At 36.4% G+C, this 20,261-nt stretch overlaps 1 protein-coding gene across 1 annotated transcript in view; it reads right to left on the reverse strand.

Annotated features, from left to right (window-relative positions):
• Positions 1–20,261, reverse strand: part of LOC136029211 (sialin-like) — a 48,378-nt gene that overhangs the window by 22,909 nt on the left and 5,208 nt on the right. Inside the window, exons 3-5 of the mRNA XM_065707444.1 lie at positions 12,937–13,170; positions 5,629–5,716; positions 339–568 (exon numbers count right to left, since the gene is read on the reverse strand). Coding sequence (XP_065563516.1) covers positions 339–568; positions 5,629–5,716; positions 12,937–13,170 — 552 coding nt within the window. The remainder of the gene's footprint in view (positions 1–338; positions 569–5,628; positions 5,717–12,936; positions 13,171–20,261) is intronic.

The raw sequence follows: 20,261 nt of genomic DNA on the forward strand, positions 1-20,261 counted from the left end.
ATTATACCAAATGGATAAATTTTTCGACTCTGGATCGAAAAGAAAGCGAACAGAAATTTTGCCTGTGTGCAGAACTACTTTTAACAGGGAAAAAAAAATGTGGCAATCTGGAAAAGCAAAACTTCTGTCGAAACTGCTTTCAATATTTTGATCCTAAACAGATTCTTTTTTTTCTGTTTGATTGTTCTGTTAAAACTTCCTGTTATACTTTGGTCATTAGCAAAATGTCTCAGAATAACTTTGGAGGCGAACTATGTTTAAAAAACAAGGTTTAATTCATATCTACTTTTGATTTAATAAATAAAAAAAGAAAATCCCGAAAACTCAACGAAATATACCTGTGATTCCTCATTTTCATTTTTGTCCAATTTCAGCTCTCTGACTAGCATACCCTTCTCTTCATGACTAATAAAAGGATGATTCAAGGGCGAATCAAAAACAAGAAACGGCCAGGAGAGACACCAGACTAAAGACAACGCTCCCTGAATATAGAAAACTGACTCCCAGCTTACGGTGGAAGCTAAAACACCGGAGAATGGCAGTGAAATAACAGTCCCAAGCGTCATACCTGAATTAACAAAAAAAGAAAAAAGTAAATACATTGTATCAGAATAACGAGTGAAAGAGTTCAAATAATAATTTAAAATTCAGACAATGTAGCCAAGCTGTGCAATTCTTAGGCTACAATGTAATAATAAAGCTATAATCAATTTGATAAAAAAAAAGTAATGTTACCAGAATTGGAAGTGCACTCCTACAGCGTATTTGAAAGTTACTAGGTTATATGAAATGATTGTTTACTATGAAGACAAGTCGGATAGATCACGTCACAGAGTCACAGATGTAGCCTACCATTGAAACATAATTTGAACGAAAGAGCACCACCAGTAAAATGGGATTTTCCATCTAATTAAATGATTAAATAAAAAAACAAGTTTTTTTAATGAAAGTAAGGAGCAACATTAAAACTTAAAGCGAACAGAAATTGCTCCGTATATGAAAGGGGCTTTTCCTCCTCAACACCCCGCTCTTTACGCTAAAGTTTGACTCTTTTTACTATTTTACTTTTTAACTCTATTTTTAAAACAGTAAGAAACTTTAGCGTAAAGAGCGGGGCGTTGAGGAGGAAAGGCCCTTTCATATACGGAGTAATTTCTGTTCGTTTTAAGTTTTAATGTTGCTCCTTACTTTCATTTAAAAAAACTTGTTTTTTTTATTTAATTTCTGGACGTTTTTGAATTAATGTATGTTTCGATCTCGTCTCTCCGCATATGAATAATTAAAACGAAATTTGCATATTAATTAATTGCAATTAATCGGGAGATTTTGAGAAAAAGGGGCGAGGGAGGAGGCCTAGTTGCCCTCCAACTTTTTGATTACTTAAAAAAGCAACTACAATTTTTAATTTTTTACAAACGTTTTCATTGGTAAAAAATATACGTAACTTACGAATTAATTTACGTAACAAACTTCTATATTCGTATGTTTTTATTGCGTGTATGAAGGGGTTCAACCTTCGTCGATACCTCACTCTCTACCCTAAAGCTTAAATTTTGTCCCAATTCCTTAAGAATGACCTCTGAATCACAAAGGCCGTAAAATAAATAGTTGAAATTACTAAAAATACTTTAGCGTAAAGAGTAAGGTATAACGAGGAGGTAAGCCCCTCATATGCGTAATAATTTTTGTTCGTTTTAAGTTTTAATGCTGCTCCTTACTTTCAGTAAAAAAAACTTTTCATACTTATTTTTTCATTGTTTTTTCGAATAATGCTAGAAAATTCTGCGCCCCCTTCATTGAAATTTTCTTCGCCCATGACAAGTTTCTCCATAGAAATATCCTCCCACGTAACCCCCCCCCCCTCAAATCTCCTCCTAAACAAAAAAAAACTGAAAACGTCTGTACAATTCCCAGTAACCATTACTATATGTAAACACAGGTCAAAGTTTGTAACTTGCGGCCCCTCCCACAGGGACTGCGGGGAAGTAAGTCGTCCCTAAAGACATTAGGAGGTTAAAGACAGTTATTAGGTTTTTCGACTATGGTGAATAAAATGGCCACATAAAATTCCACATTTTTGTAGATAGGAGCTTGAAACTTCTACAATAAGGTTCTCTTATACGCTGAATTTAATGGTGTGATTTTCGTTAAGATTATATGACTTTTAGGGGGTGTTTCCCCCTAGTTTAAAAAATGAGGCACATTTTCTCAGGCTGGTAGCTTTTGATGGGTAGAGCTGAACTTGATGAAAGTTATATATTTAAAATCAGCATTAAAATGCAATTCTTTTGATTTAACTATTGGTATCAAAGTTCCATTTTTTAGAGTTTTGGTTACTATTGAGCCGGGTCGCTCCTTACTACAGTTCGTTACCACGAACTGTTTGAAAAAAAACAAGTTTTTTTGAATGAGAGTAAGGAGCAACATTAAAACTTAAAACGAACAGAAATTACTCCGTATATGAAAGGGGCTTTTCCTTCTCAACGGCCCGCTCTTTGCGCTAAAGTTTGACTCTTTCTCTTAACTCTATTTTTAAAACAGTAAGAAACTTTAGCGTAAAGAGCGGGTTGTTGAGGAGGAAAAGCCCCTTTCATATACGGAGTAATTTCTGTTCGTTTTAAGTTTTAATGTTACTCCTTACTTTCATTTAAAAAACTTATTTTTTTAATTTAATTTCGTTTAAACTAGGCAACTAGGCAACTAGGCCTCGGGAGGAGGCCTAGTTGCCCTCCAATTTTTTGATTACTTAAAAAAGAAACTAGAACTTTTAATTTTTTACAAACGTTTTCATTGGTAAAAAATATACGTAACTTACGAATTAATTTACGTAGCGAACTTCTATATTCGTATATTTTTATTGCGTGTACGAGAGGATTTAACCCTCGTCGATACCTCGCTCTTTACCCTAAAGCTTAAAATTTGTCCCAATTCCTTAATAATGACCTCCTGAATCACAAAGGTCGTAGAATAAATAGTTGAAATTACTAAAAATACTTTAGCGTAAAAAGTGAAGTATAACGAGGAAGTAAGCCCCTCATATGCGTAATAATTTTTGTTCGTTTTAAGTTTTAATGCTGCTCAAAAACTTTTCATATTTATTTTTTCATTGTTTTTTTTTTCAAATAATGCTAGAAAACCCTGCGCCCCCTTCATTGAAATTCTCTTCCCTCATGACAAATTTCTCCATGGAAATATCCTCCCACGTAACCCCCCTCAAATCTTCCCCCTAAACAAAAAAAATCGCCCTGAAAATGTCTGTACACTTCCCAGTAACCATTACTGTATGTAAACACTGGTCAAAGTTTGTAACTTGCAGCCCCTCCCACGGGGCTGCGGGGGAGTAAGTCGTCCCTAAAGACATAGTTATTAGCTTTTTCGACTATGGTGAATAAAATCGCTATCTCAGAATTTTGATCCGGTGACTTTTGGGAAAAAAGAGCGTGGGAGGGGGCCTAGGTGCCCTCCATTTTTTTGGTCACTCCCGACATTCTAGGACCAATCAGTCGATACGATCACCCCTGGGGGAAAAAAAGCAAAAAAAAAAGCAAAAAAAAAAAAAAAAAAAAAAAAACCCGCATCCGTAATCTGTCTTCTGGCAAAAAAAAAAATGCAAAATTCCACATTTTTGTAGATAGGGGCTTGAAACTTCTACTACAAGGTTCCCTGATACGTTGAATCTGATGGTGTAATTTTCGTTAAGATTGTATGACTTTCAGGGGGTGTTTCCCCCTATTTTCTGAAATGAGGCAAATTTTCTCAGGCTCGTAACTTTTGATGGGTACAACTGATATTAATGAAAATTATATATTTAAAATCAGCATTAAAATGCGATTCTTTTGATGGAACTATCGGTATCGAAATTCCATTTTTTAGAGTTTCGGTTACTATTGAGCCATGGCGCTCCTTATTACAGTTCGTTACCACGAACTGTTTGATAAAAAAAAAAATTGCAAAGAATCTACATTGTGTATTTTATCTTTTTGACAGCCAAGTTAGTATACTGAAAGAGAACTTGTGCATAAAACTGAACGTAAGCTTGTATTTATTTAATATAAGCCATCCTATGGAAAACAAAACTATAGTTAAGACTACCAGAGAAGTAGAGGTAAAAATGATAGAGGTGTTTTTTTATGTGAAAAAACGAATTTTGCAAAAATTAAAATGTCTTCGAAAAAAGTATCATAGATGGATAAATTTTGATTACAAACATAACTTGAGAACTAACAGTTTTAGTGAAAACACGCATTTTAATTCTTCAGAAAAAAGAAGTCAAAGTAATTAAATTCCAAAGTGGCATTGTTTCTCAGACTTCAATAGTTTTTCTTCGATATATTGCACTTATCACCTTTACTGAAAAACATGGTAACACCAAAAACACAAGGACAGATCTTAGGCATTTCTTGAATATAATTCAGTACATTTCGTTGTCATTCTTGAATTAACACCATGAATATAAAATTTTAACCTACACCTAATAGATTTACAGATTATTGTTTCTATAAACTAGAAAAAACACATTTTCAGGTGAATTCGATGCACTTTTTTATGCCACTTCCTTTAGATTGTAGCAAAAATCTCACCCTATAGTAATTTCTTCAACTAAACGATAAGAAAAAAAAAACGAATATCTGTTTACTTAAATATCTATAAACAAACTCATTTTTTTGGTTTCTTGAACGTTTTAGTTAAATGAGGGTTACTTACAGCAGCCACATGTCTAGTCTCTAAAGCTGCACAAATGATAAATCATATGCAAATGCCTTAGGAAAACACCTCCAAACATCCCACACCCTATTTACTTATTTTGTTACTCTTAATATAAAAATATTACTATGCACTATGCCTCAAACTTTCTTCTTCTTTTTCTTTTTTTATCTTCAAGCTCATAGCCGAAAGAGCCAAAAGAGTTGATTACGTTTATGCTTAGTTGATTATGTTTTTCTTTCTCGCCAAAGCTGATAATTTTCGCCAAACAGGCTTCGACGAATTTAACCTTTTTTTGAGGCCAAATCGACGAGCAAAATCAGTATCAGCCTCACCACCAATTTAAAAGTTGGATTAGTATTAATGTCATATAAATTTGTTGTTGAAGAAAATGCGACCAAAAGATTAAGCTGAGCCTCTCTTCAAAACCAAAGCAAACGAAAACAGAAAGACAAAAACCAAAATTTTGAAAATCATGATAAAGCATACATAGATATGCATTTCTTTCATCACATAATTATAAGTTAAAAGCTCCTAGTTACAGATAAAGATGTGTCAATAAATAGACGTTACTACCTTAAACTGGCAATTTTCAGATATTGCCAAATTTGCCAAATATTTTCAGTATCACAGTTGCTGAATCGTTTTAAATCATAAACTAAGTAGCATATTTACTCACAAACACGTGTCATTCCTAATAATTTTTCTTTATTATGCCAATGTGTTGAAAGTTCTTTAAGAAAGAAACAAAGAGGAAAATGGAAAAAAAATCAAAGACGATTAGAATACCATAATATAACAAAAAGTTTAATGAGATCAATATAGAAATAGGCCTACTTTATATCGCTCTGACACTGTATTTCAAGAATAATAAAATGCCATCAAAGCTGTTTCAATAAATATTCCCAATTACTCTAAACCTACCTGCGTAGACAAAAGATGATATCCTATTTTTTTCTTTTGGTGGGGCCCATTTTGACAGTAAAACATGTAAAGCTGGTAGTGACACACCCTGTGAAAAAAAAATCGGACTTCTAACAATGAACAAACTTTCACTTGTCTTGCTAAATAACCAACGAGTAGGGACAATTTTACTCTATTACAACCAGAATCCTTTATGGGTAAGGTTTTTGCAAATAATTTTCAGATAAAACCAATTTTTGGCGATTATTTCAAATTTTAGTCGCTGTGTTACAAAGCAACGCAACCGCTTTCGTATTTTTTCTCTACTAATCGCCGTCAGTGGCCTGTAGCCAGAAATTGTAAAGGGGAAAATTCCTTTGATGTTTGTAAAATATTTACATAGCAACATATTTTTGGTTTTTGCTACGGATTAATTTAAATAAAACTTAAAAAAAGAAGTTTTCAAAAGAAAAGTAAAAAGTCATATTAAACTTTAGATCAGAATAAAAAAATGTTATGATAATTTAAACTCAAAACGACCAGAAATTACTATTAAAAAATAAATCAAATCCAAAACAAAACAGAAGTTAAAATAAACGATCTTAGAAAGCAAAGAGATAACAGGTACTAACATATATGAATAAATAAATCTTAAAACGAATAAAAATTAAACTGAATATACCACTCAACTTAAAACAAACCAGAATTAGCACTAAAAGGAGTTTGACTAAAACTCCCCCTAAACATTCCTGAAAGTTTCACCTTAATGCCATTGGCGTCACTAGTTGCAGTAATCGTAGAAACAGTAGTAGTAGTATGAACATAGTGCCTTTTGATTAACTGAAAATTCTCCTCTACATACCCTGAAAGTTCAGCTTAGAAATCTAAACCGTTTCAGAGGTATTGCTGGCAGACACTTTTAACAATCTTGATGCTTATGATGTGTTTTGATTTAGTTCAACATCCCCTAAACATTTCCTGAAATCTTCACCTTAATGACTTCAGGTTCAGTAGTAGCAATAGTTGTAGTAGTAGTAGTAGTAATAGCAGTAGTAGTAGTAGCAGTACTGTAGACATATTGTATTTTTGTTAGCTGAACATCTTCTTCTTCATGCCCTGGAAGTTGACAGCCTGTATGCATATAATTTGTTTTAAATTGGTTCAACACTTCCCTCGTTATTCTCTGAAAGCTTCACCTGAATGCCCTTTGTCTTTTTGAACACTAAAGGTTAAACATGCCCTCTTTCCAAATAATAAGTACTATTTGTAAACAATGAGGGAGTTGCATAGCTTACAGTCCTTGTTCTGAGGACTGTGGAGGTTGACATCCTCAGAGACATAGTTACTGGACCATTCAATTACATTGAAAAAATGGTTATCTCAAAAATTTTGATTGGATTTCTTTGGGGAATTGACAGGCGTGGCAGGGAAGCTGACTGCCTTATTAGTTTTTCATTTTACAGTGAAGCCAAAATATGTGGCAAAGCTCGAGGCTCCCAAGGACATCAAAAATGGTTCTGAAGATATTTTTTCGCGAACCGCCAAATTATTTTATTATAGACCCAAAGCATCGTATATATTGACTCAAATATACTTTTTTTTTCCAATGACAATAGATCGCTTCTTTTCTTTAGAACATTAAATAAAAAAAGTTTTTTTAACTGAAAGTAAGGAGCGACATTAAAACTTAAAACGAACAAAATTACTCCGTATATGAAAGGGGCTGTTCCCTCCTCAACAACCCGCTCCTTGCGCTAAAGTTTGACTCTTTCTCTCAACTCTACTTTTTTAAACAGTAAAAAACATTAGCGTAAAGAGCGGGGCACTGAGGAGGGAACAGCCCCTTTTATATACGGAGTAATTTCTGTTCACTTTAAGTTTTAATGTCACTCCTTACTTTCATTTAAGAAACTCATTTTTTATATATTTAATTTCTGAACGTTTTTGAATTAAAACATGTTTTGATTTTGGCTCTCCGCACATGAATAATTAAAATGAAATTTGCATATTAATTTATTTTTTTGGCTAAATGGCTTTAAAAAGTTTTGATCGGACGATTTTGAGAAAAAAGGAGAGGGGGAATAGACCTAGTTACGCATCAGTTTTTTGGTTACTTGAAAAGGCAAATAGAACTTTTAATTTTACGAACGTTTTTATTAGTAAAAATATACGTAACTTACCAATTAACTTACGTAACGAACTTCTAAATTCGTATGTTTTTATTACGTATATGAGGGGGTTCGCCCTTTCGTCAACACCTCCCTTTTTATACTAAAGCTTAAATTTTGTCCCAATTCCTTAAGAGTGACCCCTGAATCACAAAGGCCGTAGAATAAATGGTTGAAATCAATAAAATTACTTTAGCGTAAAGAGCAAGGTATTAGGAGGAGATGAACTCCTCATATGCGTAATAATTTCTGTTCGTTTTAAATTTTAATGCTGCTCCTTACTTTCAGTTGAAGAAACTTTTTCATATTTATTCTTTCACTAGCTGTTTGGGTGGCGCTTCGCGCCACCCCAACACCTAGTTGGTGGGGCGCTTCGCGCCCCCCCAAGCCCCCCCGCGCGCGTAAGTCATTACGCGCCATATTAGTTATGCGCCATTGTAGTTGTGTCCCTGTGTCCCACCTGTGAATATAGATAGATTTATATATGTGTTTCAAACTACGGAAAAATTGCGAATAAACAACATTCTTGGCTTTCCCATTGTCTGTGCATATACAAAGCCGTATGTACTAATAATGACGTCATATGCAAACGCTCTTTTTACAAACAAACAAACATGCATCCACACAACTCGTTTTTATATAGATAGATAGATAGATAGATACAATACAAATTAACTGCATAAAACTTGCGAATATACAACATTCTTCGCTGTCCAATTGTCGCTGCATATAAATACATTGTCAGGTTTACCGACCCTCGAACATGCAACGTACAATTGTCCATGGGAAAAACAATCAGTATTAAGATCTATACCACATTTTTCTAATGATTGACCTTGAGCTTTGTTAATGGTGATTGCAAATACTAATCGAATTGGGAATTGCAATCTTTTAAATTGAAAAAGCAGATCCGTTGGAATCATGGGAATGCGAGGAATATGTAGATTTCGTGGACGTCTATATTTTTGGGTGCGAGAATCGCTCTTTCACTTAGCCATTTATTATTTTTATGATTTTTTAGAATATTCGGAAAAACTTTTCAATCAATTCATTTTTGGACGTCACTAAATTACAGAAATCAGCAGGTAGTTGTATACGTCCTGAAATTGAGTCTACTGTTTGACCAGAGTCATCGTTTTGCAATCGGACACGCATATTTGTAGTTAATTTTAATATTTTTACGTGTGCCCATAAATTAGAATTTTTTAGGCAAGCATTCATTTCGTCTGCAGGAGTTAAACTACGTAAAAATTGCGAATATACAACATTCTTGGCTTTCCCATTGTCTCTGCATATACAAAGCCGTATGTACTAATAATGACATCATATGCAAACGCTCTTTTTACAAACAAACAAACATGCATACACACAACTCGTTTTTATATAGATAGATAGATAGATAGATACAATACAAATTAACTGCGTAAAACTTGCGAATATACAACATTCTTCGCTGTCCAATTGTCGCTGCATATAAATAGATTGTCAGGTTTACCGACCCTCAAACATGCAACGTACAATTGTCCATGGGAAAAACAATCAGTATTAAGATCTATACCACATTTTTCTAATGATTGACCTTGAGCTTTGTTAATGGTGATTACAAATGCTAATCGAATTGGGAATTGCAATCTTTTAAATTGAAAAGGCAGATCCGTTGGAATCATGGGAATGCGAGGAATAAGAACAGCCTCACCCTCAAAAGGCCCTGTCAAGATTGTGGCCTCTATTAGGTTTTCCATTGTTTTTTTTACGGCAAGTCGAGTGCCATTGCAAAGCTTTGGTGGGTTTATATTTCTTAAAAGTATTATTGGTACGCCTAGTTTTAGTTGTAGCACGTGTGGTGGAAACCCTGAAAGATCTATGGAATTTAAAAATTCAGATGGATAATTTACCGCTTCATTTGGTTCCAAAACTGTGTCGACTGACTTGTAAAGGACTGCCTGGTCTCGAATCTTGGTCAAAACAATATTGTTGATTTCGTGGACGTCTATATTTTTGGGTGCGAGAATCGCTCTTTCACTTAGCCATTTATTATTTTTATAATTTTTTAGAATATTCGGAAATACTTTTTCAATCAATTCATTTTTGGACGTCACTAAATTACAGAAATCAGCAGGTAGTTGTATACGTCCTGAAATTGAGTCTACTGGGAGCTTTCCGTTTCCAATTGTCAGCAATTGATCTGAAAATGTTTGACCAGAGTCATCGTTTTGCAATCGGACACGCATATTTGTAGTTAATTTTAATATTTTTACGTGTGCCCATAAATTAGAATTTTTCAGGCAAGCATTCATTCGTCTTCAATGGCTCTGGTGGTGCAGCCAATAGAGGAAGTTTAACTTTTCCTGAGGCGCAACACATTCCCATTGTTTCACCATTAAATTTCAAGGCCTTGCAATAGGGACAAATTTTAGACATTGTCCCGATTTGAACACATCTACTCAAGCTATAATCATCGACTGGGTTGTATCTGAATGCCAGGCGATAACTTTCAGGTTGCTCTGATTCCTCAGCACGCTTTCTTTTCTTACTTTCTCTATCAGCAGCAAGCCTGATTTCTTGCTGTTCTTGTGATTCCTCGGCACGCTTTCTTTTCTTACTTTCTCTATCAGCAGCAAGCCTGATTTCTTGCTGTTCTTGTAATTCCTCGGCACGCCTTCTTTTTTCACTTTCTCTTTTAGCAGCAAGTCTGCTTCCGCGTTGCTCTGGTAGTTCCTCGGCACGCTTTCTGTTCTTTTTTTCTCTATCAGCCTCAAGCCTGTTTCCTTGCTGTTCTTTTGATTCCTCGGCACGCTTTCTGTTCTTTCTTTCTCTATCAGCCTCAAGCCTGTTTCCTTGCTGTTCTTTTGATTCCTCGGCACGCTTTCTGTTCTTTCTTTCTCTATCAGCCTCAAGCCTGTTTCCTTGCTGTTCTTTTGATTCCTCGGCACGCTTTCTTTTCTGACTTTCTCTATCAGCAGCAAGTTTTTTGGCATAGACTCTTTGAGCATCTTCATCGGCTTTTGCCATGGTAAGTTCATCAGTCATTGTAAACTTAAACATTAATAGATTTCTACGTGAACATATGTCTTAAATATCTTGAATGACGTCACCGTCAAAGCAAAAATGACGACAACTAATTTCATGACGTCAGTCAACACAGAAATGTGACGTCACCTGATCCACAGACAGACAACTTATTTTTATATATATAGATTGCTCTTTAAAAAAAATGCTAAAAAATCCAGCACCCCCTTCTTGAAAATTCTCTTCCCCCCATGAAAATTCCTCCATGGAGAGCTCCCTCCATATAACCCCCTCCCCTCAACACCTCCCCCCAAACCAAAAAATCCCAATGAAAGTGTCTTTACACTTCCCCAATAACTATTACTATGGGTAAACACTGGTCAAAGTTTGTAACTTGCAGCCCCTCCCATGAGGACTCTGGGGGAGTAAGTCATCCCCAAAGACATACTTTTTAGGTTTTTTGACGATGCTGAATAAAATGGCTATCTCAGAATTTTGATCCGGTGACTTTGGGAAAAACATTGAGCGTGGGAGGTGGCCTAGGTGCCCTCCAATTTTTTGGTCACTTAAAAAGGGTACTAGAACTTCCGTTAGAATGAGCCCTCTTGCAACATTCTAGGACTACTGGATTGATACAATCACCCCTGGGAAAAAAAAAAAAAAAAAAACGAATAAACACGCATCCGTTATCTGTCTTGTGGCAAAAAAAAAAATACAAAATTCCACATTTTTGCAGATAGGAGTTGAAACTCCTCCTATGGGGTTCTCTGATACGCTGAATCCGATGGTGTGATTTTCGTTAAGATTTTATGATGTTTAGGGGGTATTTACCCCTATTTTCTAATAGGCAAATTTATTGATGCCTCGTAAATTTTGATAGGTGTGACTAAACTTGATGAAACTTATATATTCAAAATCAGCATTAAAATGCGATTCTTTTGATGTAACTATTGATATTAAAATTCTATTTTTTAGAGTTTCGGTTACTATTGAGCCGGGTCTCTTCTTACTACAGTTCGTTACCATGAACTGTTTGATGATATACTAGTTAGATTTAGCATTTACTGAAATCACAATTAGCTCTAAAAGAAGACACCGTAATTGATATGTTTTATACAAGCCAGAAATGTAATTTTCTACATTTCCATCCAGAAACAAAGACATCTTATTGAATCATTTGCAAAGTTGTTCTTTTCCCGCTTTCACTTCTCTTCTAATTAAAACTCAAAATCAGGAATTTTGAAATCTGAAGTACATCTAAATGTTCTTACGCCATAGCCAATATTACACCGATGAACTGTAGTTTTATTTGATATTTTGTGTGTGTGTTTTATTTCTGAAAGAATTTCTCAGAAAATCAAAAGATGTCAGCACACCTTTTACCAATAATAGTTTACGTTGCCGTTAATTGAAATTCAGAATATAATTTTGAGCTGGTTATACTAGTTTTCTTTTTCTAAAGATCTCTAATACAAAACACTGCCGAATACATCATAATCCCTCACCAAATATGGAATTTAAGTAGGCCGTATTAAAATGTCGGAAAGAAGTGTTCTTCGGTATGGACTATGGACAGTGCCTACGAGGACTTCTGATATTTGTAAAATTATGATTTTACACCAAAATACAGAAGTAAACAGTAATTCACCAGAAAACTTTCAAGATCTAAATCCCGCCCCCCCCCCATTTCCCATGACATATTATACGAATATCCACGTATAAAAGGATGGAAAGAGTACATTTAAGATGGTTAGAATCAATTTAAAGTGAAAGATTCACCGTCAGATGGCAAGAAAGAGGGGTGTAAGCCAATGCAGCTACGAAGGCTTTTTTAAAAGATAGAAAAAATTGGCAATACAAGGAGAAAAATGTTCTGTAACATTCAAGAAGAAAAATGCTTTTCCTTCAAGTTAAAACTTTTGTCAAAATTCTTTCTCTCGCCCCCTAACTTATTGGATATAATGTGGACCCTACCTGCTCTTCCTCAAAACTTTTCTGCACTTGTCCTGGCTAGAGTTTAAACTTAGAAAAAAACTTGGATAAACAGGGATGGGCTCAGCAAAAACTTATATTCTGTGACCCTGAAGCTTTTTATATGGTACCGACTGGGTGGTATTTAAATCGCATGAAAAATAAATAATTATGAACTCACTGCTCCAAGTCCTTCAATGACTCTGACTGTAATGACTAGACCATAGTGATATTTTGCCGCGAGTGGTGTGAGTAAAGTGAAGACAGCGTTGACAAAAACTGAGGTCCACAAAACCCATTTGGCCGAAAGTGTTTCTGCTGCCCTCCCGCCAGGATATTGAGTGAATATATATCCCCAAAAATATCCAGCAAGAACATATCCCTGCGTTAGTTCATTCCAAACAAACGGTCCGTCCTAAAAGATATAATTACAGGATGAGATTAGTGCCAAATTATATTGAAGTTTGACGTAAATGCTGGGTGAAAATTATTAAGGTTTGGCATCTAAAATGTAGAGTTAGCCAGGATATTTAACCATTGCCAAAGTCCTCAAAAACAAAATTGTATTTAGAGACTATTTGAAATGACAAACAATTAGTCATTATTCAAAATTCAGTAAACCGGGTTAAAACAACTAACTTGAAACACTTGAAAATGAGAAAAAAAAATTGAAATGCTAGAAAAAAACTTGTCATTACATTTCCTGTCTTTAAGAGCTGATCTGTGACAGAAAATTTCTAAAATAATTTACCAAATAAGTGTAAGTCCATATTTATAAGCTCTGATGGAGATAAAACCCTTCTCTCAAATAGTTTTCCTTCGTCTTTTTCTACACAATAGTACCAAAAAACGTAATTAAATTGATTTTGAAAAACAAAACTTTCAATAAAATGCTTACCGAACTAAAAAAAAAAGAGAAAAAAAACTTAAAACGTAAGCAATGCCAAATAAACAATAAAACGAGATAGATAACAGTTAAGAAAGAAAAGAGACAAGATGGATAATAGTTCAGAAATTCTATTCATACCTGAAAACCGCAAATATTTTAAGATTCTCTTTTAGTTGTTTCAAGAATACTAAGTTATAGTAATTTTTTCTCAGTGTTGCCAGGTCGAACCAACACAATTTTTCCTGTTGTTCCCCCAACGTGTTTGTAAGAGCCCTTTTCTTCTTCCAGACATGCTGTCTATACTGCGATGGGTGGATGGTCGGTTGTTGTCTTGATCAATGCTAGCAAAAAGGTGTTTGTAGTATGTCACATTTAGAGAAGACATATACCTACAGACTGACTGCATATCTTTCTGTATGGGATTTACGACAAGATCGATTTCTAAGGTACAGTTTTCAGTTCGATCAGACACCATGTCCGAAGGTTTTCAGCCTATCTTTCAGAATTCTCATAAATTTGCTTCGCAATACATTTTCACCATTAAGACTAATCAAGATGATAGTTACCATTCCCGAATCAGCTTCAAATGGCAATTTTTGCTTAGTTACCAGTTTCTTATAAAGTTTTTAAATTAATGGTTAACATAAAAATATTTATGTAAGTGACGTCATATTTATGAATACATTAGAAAAGCATACATATGTCATATTTGCCTCAGTAGTGGCTGCATCATTTTCATTGTTAATGATGCAGGCAAAATTACACAAGAAAGAAAATCTATCTATATATATATACTAGCTGTTGGGGTGGCGCTCCAACACCTAGTTGGTGGGGCGCTTCGCGCCCCCCCCAAGCCCCCCCGCGCGCGTAAGTCGTTACGCGCCATATTAGTTACGCGCCATTGTAGTTGTGTCCCTGTGTCCCATCTGTGAATAGAGATAGATTTAAATATATGTTTTTAACTACGTAAAACATGCGAATATACAACATTCTTCGCTGTCCCATTGTCTGTGCATATAAATAGATTGTCAGGTTTACTGACTCTTGAACATGCAACATATAATTGTCCATGGGAAAAACAATCCGTATTCAGATCTATACCTCATTATTCTAATGATGTGTCCCTGTGTCCTGGTCGTCATTTATATTCCCTGTGTCCCGGTCGTCATTTGTGTCCCGGTGTCCCAGTTTGTAATTTCTCTTTGAGTGTCCCGGTCGCCATTTATATTCCCTGTGTCCCGGTCGTCATTTGTGTCCCGGTGTCCCGGTCTGTAATTTCTATTCGAACAATCCCTGTGTCCCGGTCGTCATTTATATATCCTGCCTGCGCCCCCGGCGTCCCCGTTGTAGTTGTGTCCCTGTGTCCCGGTCGTCATTTATATTCCCTGTGTCCCGGTCGTGATTTGTGTCTGGGTGTCCCAGTGTGTAATTTCTCTTTGAGGTTCCCGGTCGTCACTTATATTCCCTCTGTCTCGGTCGTCATTTGTGTTCCGGTCTGTAATTTCTCTTTGAGTGTTTTTTTTTTTAGTTTTTTACCTTTTTTCTTTTTTCAGTTTTCTTTTTCTTCTTTATTTTTCAGCGTCACTATGAAGTACATATCGACGAACCTTTGTTTTTTTAACTTAAATCTGGTAGGCATTGATGACCTTATCCAAGTCAAAATCCCAAACCCAATCATCATCGCTATCATTTTCAGTTTTGATATGTTTTGACTCTCGCTGTCCAGGTGGATTTTCATCTAACTGCGCGGTTTTGCGTTCTTTAGCCGCAAGCCTGTTTTCTTGCTGTTCTTGTGATTCCTCGGAACGCTTTCTTTTCTTACTTTCTCTATCAGCAGCAAGTTTTTTGGCATAGACTCTTTGAGCAGCTTCATCGGCTGTTGCCATTGTAGGTTCTTCAGTCATTTTACAATTAAACATTTTTCCGTGAACGCATGTCTTAAATACCATTAATGACGTCACCGTCATAACAAAAATGACGACAACTAACTTGATGACGTCAGTCAACACAGAAACATGACGTCACCTGACAGACAGACAGACAATTTATTTATATATATATATAGATATAACTAGCTGTTGGGGTGGCGCTTGGCGCCACCCCAAAACCTAGTTGGTGGGGGCGCTTCGCGCCCCCCCAAGCCCCCCCCGCGCGTATTTCGTTACGCGCCATATTAGTTACGCGCCATTGTAGTTGTGTCCCTGTGTACCACCTATGAATATAGATAGATTTATATATGTGTTTTGAACTACGTAAAACTTGCGAATATACAACATTCTTGGCTTTCCCATTGTCTGTGCATATACAAAGCCTTATGTACTTATAATGACGTCATATGCAAACGCTCTTTTTACAAACAAACAAACATGCATACACACAACTCGTTTTTATATAGATAGATAGATAGATATATACAATACAAATTAACTGCGTAAAACTTGCGAATATACAACATTCTTCGCTGTCCAATTGTCGCTGCATATAAATAGATTGTCAGGTTTACCGACCCTCGAACATGCAAAGTACAATTGTCCATGGGAAAAAAATCAGTATTAAGATCTATACCACATTTTTCTAATGATTGACCTTGAGCTTTGTTGATGGTGATTCCAAATGCTAATCGAATTGGGAATTGCAATCTTTTAAATTGAAAAGGAAGATCCGTTGGAATCATGGGAATGCGAGGAATAAGAACAGCCTCATCCTCAAAAGGCCCTGTCAAGATTGTGGCCTCTATTACGTTTTCCGTTGTTTTTTTTTACGGCAAGTCAAGTGCCATTGCAAAGCTTTGGTGGGTTTATGTTACGTACCAATATTATTGGTACGCCTATTTTTAGTTGTAGCACGTGTGGTGGAAACCCTGAAAGATCCACGGAATTTAAAAATTCAGACGGATAATTAACCGCCTCATTTGGTTCCAAAACTGTGTCGACTGACTTGTAAAGGACTGCCTGGTCTCGAATCTTGGTCAAAACAATATTGTTGATTTCGTAGACGTCTATATATTTAGGTGCAAGAATCGCTCTTTTATTTAGCCATTTATTATTTTTATAATTGTTTAGAATGTTCGGAAATACTTTTTCAATCAATTCATTTTTGGACGTTACTAAATTACAGAATTCAGCAGGTAGTTGTATACGTCCTGAAATTGAGTTTACTGGGAGCTTTCCGTTTCCAATTGCCAGCAATTGATCTGAAAATGTTTGACCAGAGTCATCGTTTTGCAATCGGACACGCATATTTGTAGTTAATTTTAATGTCTTTACGTGTGCCCATAAATTAGAATTTTTCAGGCAAGCATTCATTTCGTCTGATCTAGGTATTATCGGTAATGTTTGCCTGAAATCTCCCGCAAGCAATATTAATGTGCTGCCAAAGGGTTTTGAATTCCCTCACAAATCTTTCAAACATTGATCCAGAGCCTCGAGCGATTTTTTGTGTGCCATTGTGCACTCGTCCCAAATAATAAGTTTGCATTGCTGCATTACTTCACCCATCCCAGATGATTTGGAAATATTGCACGTGGGAGTTTCTGTAGAATGCATATTCAGAGGCAATTTCAAAGCGGAATGAGCAGTTCTTCCACCAGGCAGCAACGTTGCAGCTATTCCGGACGACGCAATCGCCAACGCTATATCATTTTTTGATCGAATTGATGCCAGAATTAGTTTTATCACAAACGTTTTACCAGTACCTCCTGGCGCATCCAAAAAGAAAATTTCTCCTACGTTGTCATCGACACAATGCATTATCGAATCATAAATGTCTTTTTGTTCCGACGTTAACTTGGAAATTTTATTTTGTACATACGACAATAGATCACTCGTACTGTAACTTTGTTCACGATCCAATTCTACGCATGTCAAAACAGCAGCGGTACGATTAGGTGAAGGCATTCCCAAATCCTGAAGAGGTTTGTTTGCCATACATACGCACAAATCTATCTATATATATAAAATAAGTTGTCTGTGTGTGTGTGTGTGTGTCGAGTGACGTCATGTTTGTGTGTCGACTGACGTCATGTTTGTCGACTGACGAAATTACAGACCAGGACATCGGGAGACAAATGACGACCGGGACATAGGGAATATAAATGACGACCGGGACACTCAAAGAGAAAGCGACCGGGACACAAGGAATGTTCGATTAGCAATCACCATCAACGAAGCACCGGGACACAAATGACGACCGGGACACAGGGAATATAAATGACGACAAGGACACTCAAAGAGAAATTACAGACCGGGACACCGGAACACAAATGACGACCGGGACAAAAATGACGACCGGGACACCGAGACACAGGGAATATAAATGACGACCGCGACACTCAAAGAGAAATTACAGACTGGGACACCGGGACACAAATGACGACCGGGACACAGGGAAACAACAACAACGGGGACGCCGGGGGGCACAGGGGGATATACAAATGACGAGGGGACACAGGGAATGTTCGATTAGCAATCAACAAAGCTCAAGGGCAATCATTAGAATAATGAGGTATATATCTGAATACAGATTGTCTTTCCCATGGACAATTATATGTTGCATGTTCAAGACTCGGTGAACCTGACAATCTATTTATATGCACAGACAATGGGACAGCCAAGAATGTTGTATATTCGCAAGTTTTACGTAGTTAAATATATATATATATATATATATATACATTCACAGGTGGGACACAGGGACACAACTACAATGGCTTGTAACTAATATGGCGCGTAACGACTTACGCCTGCGGGGGGGGGGCTTGGGGGACGCAAAGCGCCCCCACCAACTAGTTGTTGGGTTGGCGCGAAGCGCCACCCCAACAGCTAGGCTTCTATAATAACTAAAGTGTAGTTATAAATTTCTGATGTAAAATCAAAAGTCATATCTGACATCTCTAACCGTTTTCGATGGATTATATCTTCGGACATTTTCGATTTATATTTTTCCCATAGCTCTGTAGGAGCTGAAGGAGAGCAAGTTGTTAGTATGATTCCAAACAATGCACGAATTTGACTTGGAGTTGACGTTTCGCACGCGTCATTGATGCAGTTATCCCAGTGTTGGTCATTCTCCAATAAATTCAGAGCTTGGCATGCACTACGGTAAGTGTCATGTATAGTACCGTTTACAGTTCTCAAATACTCAAAGGACGTTGGACCGGGTACATTCACCAAAAGCAGGCGTAGAAAGAAGCATTCATGTTGATTGGGGCGAACGGTGTAGAGTCTTCCTATCGTGGTATCTTTGAAGATGGTAGGTTGGCCGTCGACTGACTTACCCTGTTTTCGACGTTCAAATACTTTATTTTTAGTATTCCACGTGTAATACGAAGGCACTTCAGTATACAGCAGTTTTTTTGCAGAAGAATCATTTTTGCATAGCGAAAAGAAAGCAGTTAACTTTGTATCCGGTGGATTCAGGGATCTTTGTTGCACGTTGGATTCCGAAAAATAAACACGTTAACCATTCTGTACATGCACCGCTAAGTGAACAACAGCTGGACTACGTTCATGTATCGGAAATGAAAGAATTCGCTAAACAGCTTCATTACTGCTTATGTATCTTCCAGCCTGATATTGTACGATTTCGTCGATATCTTTGATTTCGGACAGCAAGCCAAAAACTGCCATGTCCCTGCCTTTGTCGACGTATTTACATATGTATTTGATTGCCTTTACGGAGTTTTAGTACTCAACGTTTATGTGTGCATTAAATGTTTTTGATAATAATGGGGAATATGGAACAACCCACTGGTTATCTACTTCGATGGTGGTACCGTTACGTCTTTATTATTGCTGTTTTACCACCATCTTCAGTAGATCTTCTTCTATATTGTGGGTAACCATCATTGCCAGTAATTGTGTTGGGTACTAAAAGTCGAGGATATTGCTTTGTGCACCTTCCTTTGGCCATGCATGGTGAATTTTCGTTCAGTGCACCGCAAGGTCCATGTATCATGTTTTTTACAACAATATCATATAACCCCTTATCGACATTTTCATCAGGTATTTCAGCGGAAATCATATCATCAATTTCATTAGAAGTATTTTATAATGTAGCCAGATTAGTATATGTGCGTGTGGCAATCCTCGTTTTTGCCATTCCACTGAGTACATCCAGCATCGCACTGACCCAAACACTTCAAGTTTTACTATGTAGTTTATCAGTGATTTCAACTTTTGCCGGAAGACACAGGCCGTAATATCATGTCTATGAACCGCCGATTGTCCTTGAAGTAAAAGCTGCTGTATCTCGTCCCAAGATTGATTACATGTAAATGTAATAAATAAATCTGGACGACCATAGAGACGAACATACGCAATAGCATCTTGAGCATATTCATGCATATGACGGGGACTGCCAGCATATGAGAAAGGTAAAATCGTTAATCTTCCAACGTTTGTGGTATTACCGTCATTTACAACTGCATCTCGCAAATGAATGTATTGTTCAGAGCGGAGCTTGGTCTGATTCAGACGGATAAATAGCAAAAGCTCTGATTCAATTTTTGCATACATATCAACGATGTATTGGTGAAACAATTGACGGCATTTTAAAATATAATTGTCTTCATCCTGCCGAATCATTAGTCTATAGGAATAATAATGCATTGCATTGCA

This window comes from Artemia franciscana, chromosome 1, assembly GCF_032884065.1.
Source record: "Artemia franciscana chromosome 1, ASM3288406v1, whole genome shotgun sequence".
In the NCBI taxonomy this organism is placed as follows: domain Eukaryota; kingdom Metazoa; phylum Arthropoda; class Branchiopoda; order Anostraca; family Artemiidae; genus Artemia; species Artemia franciscana.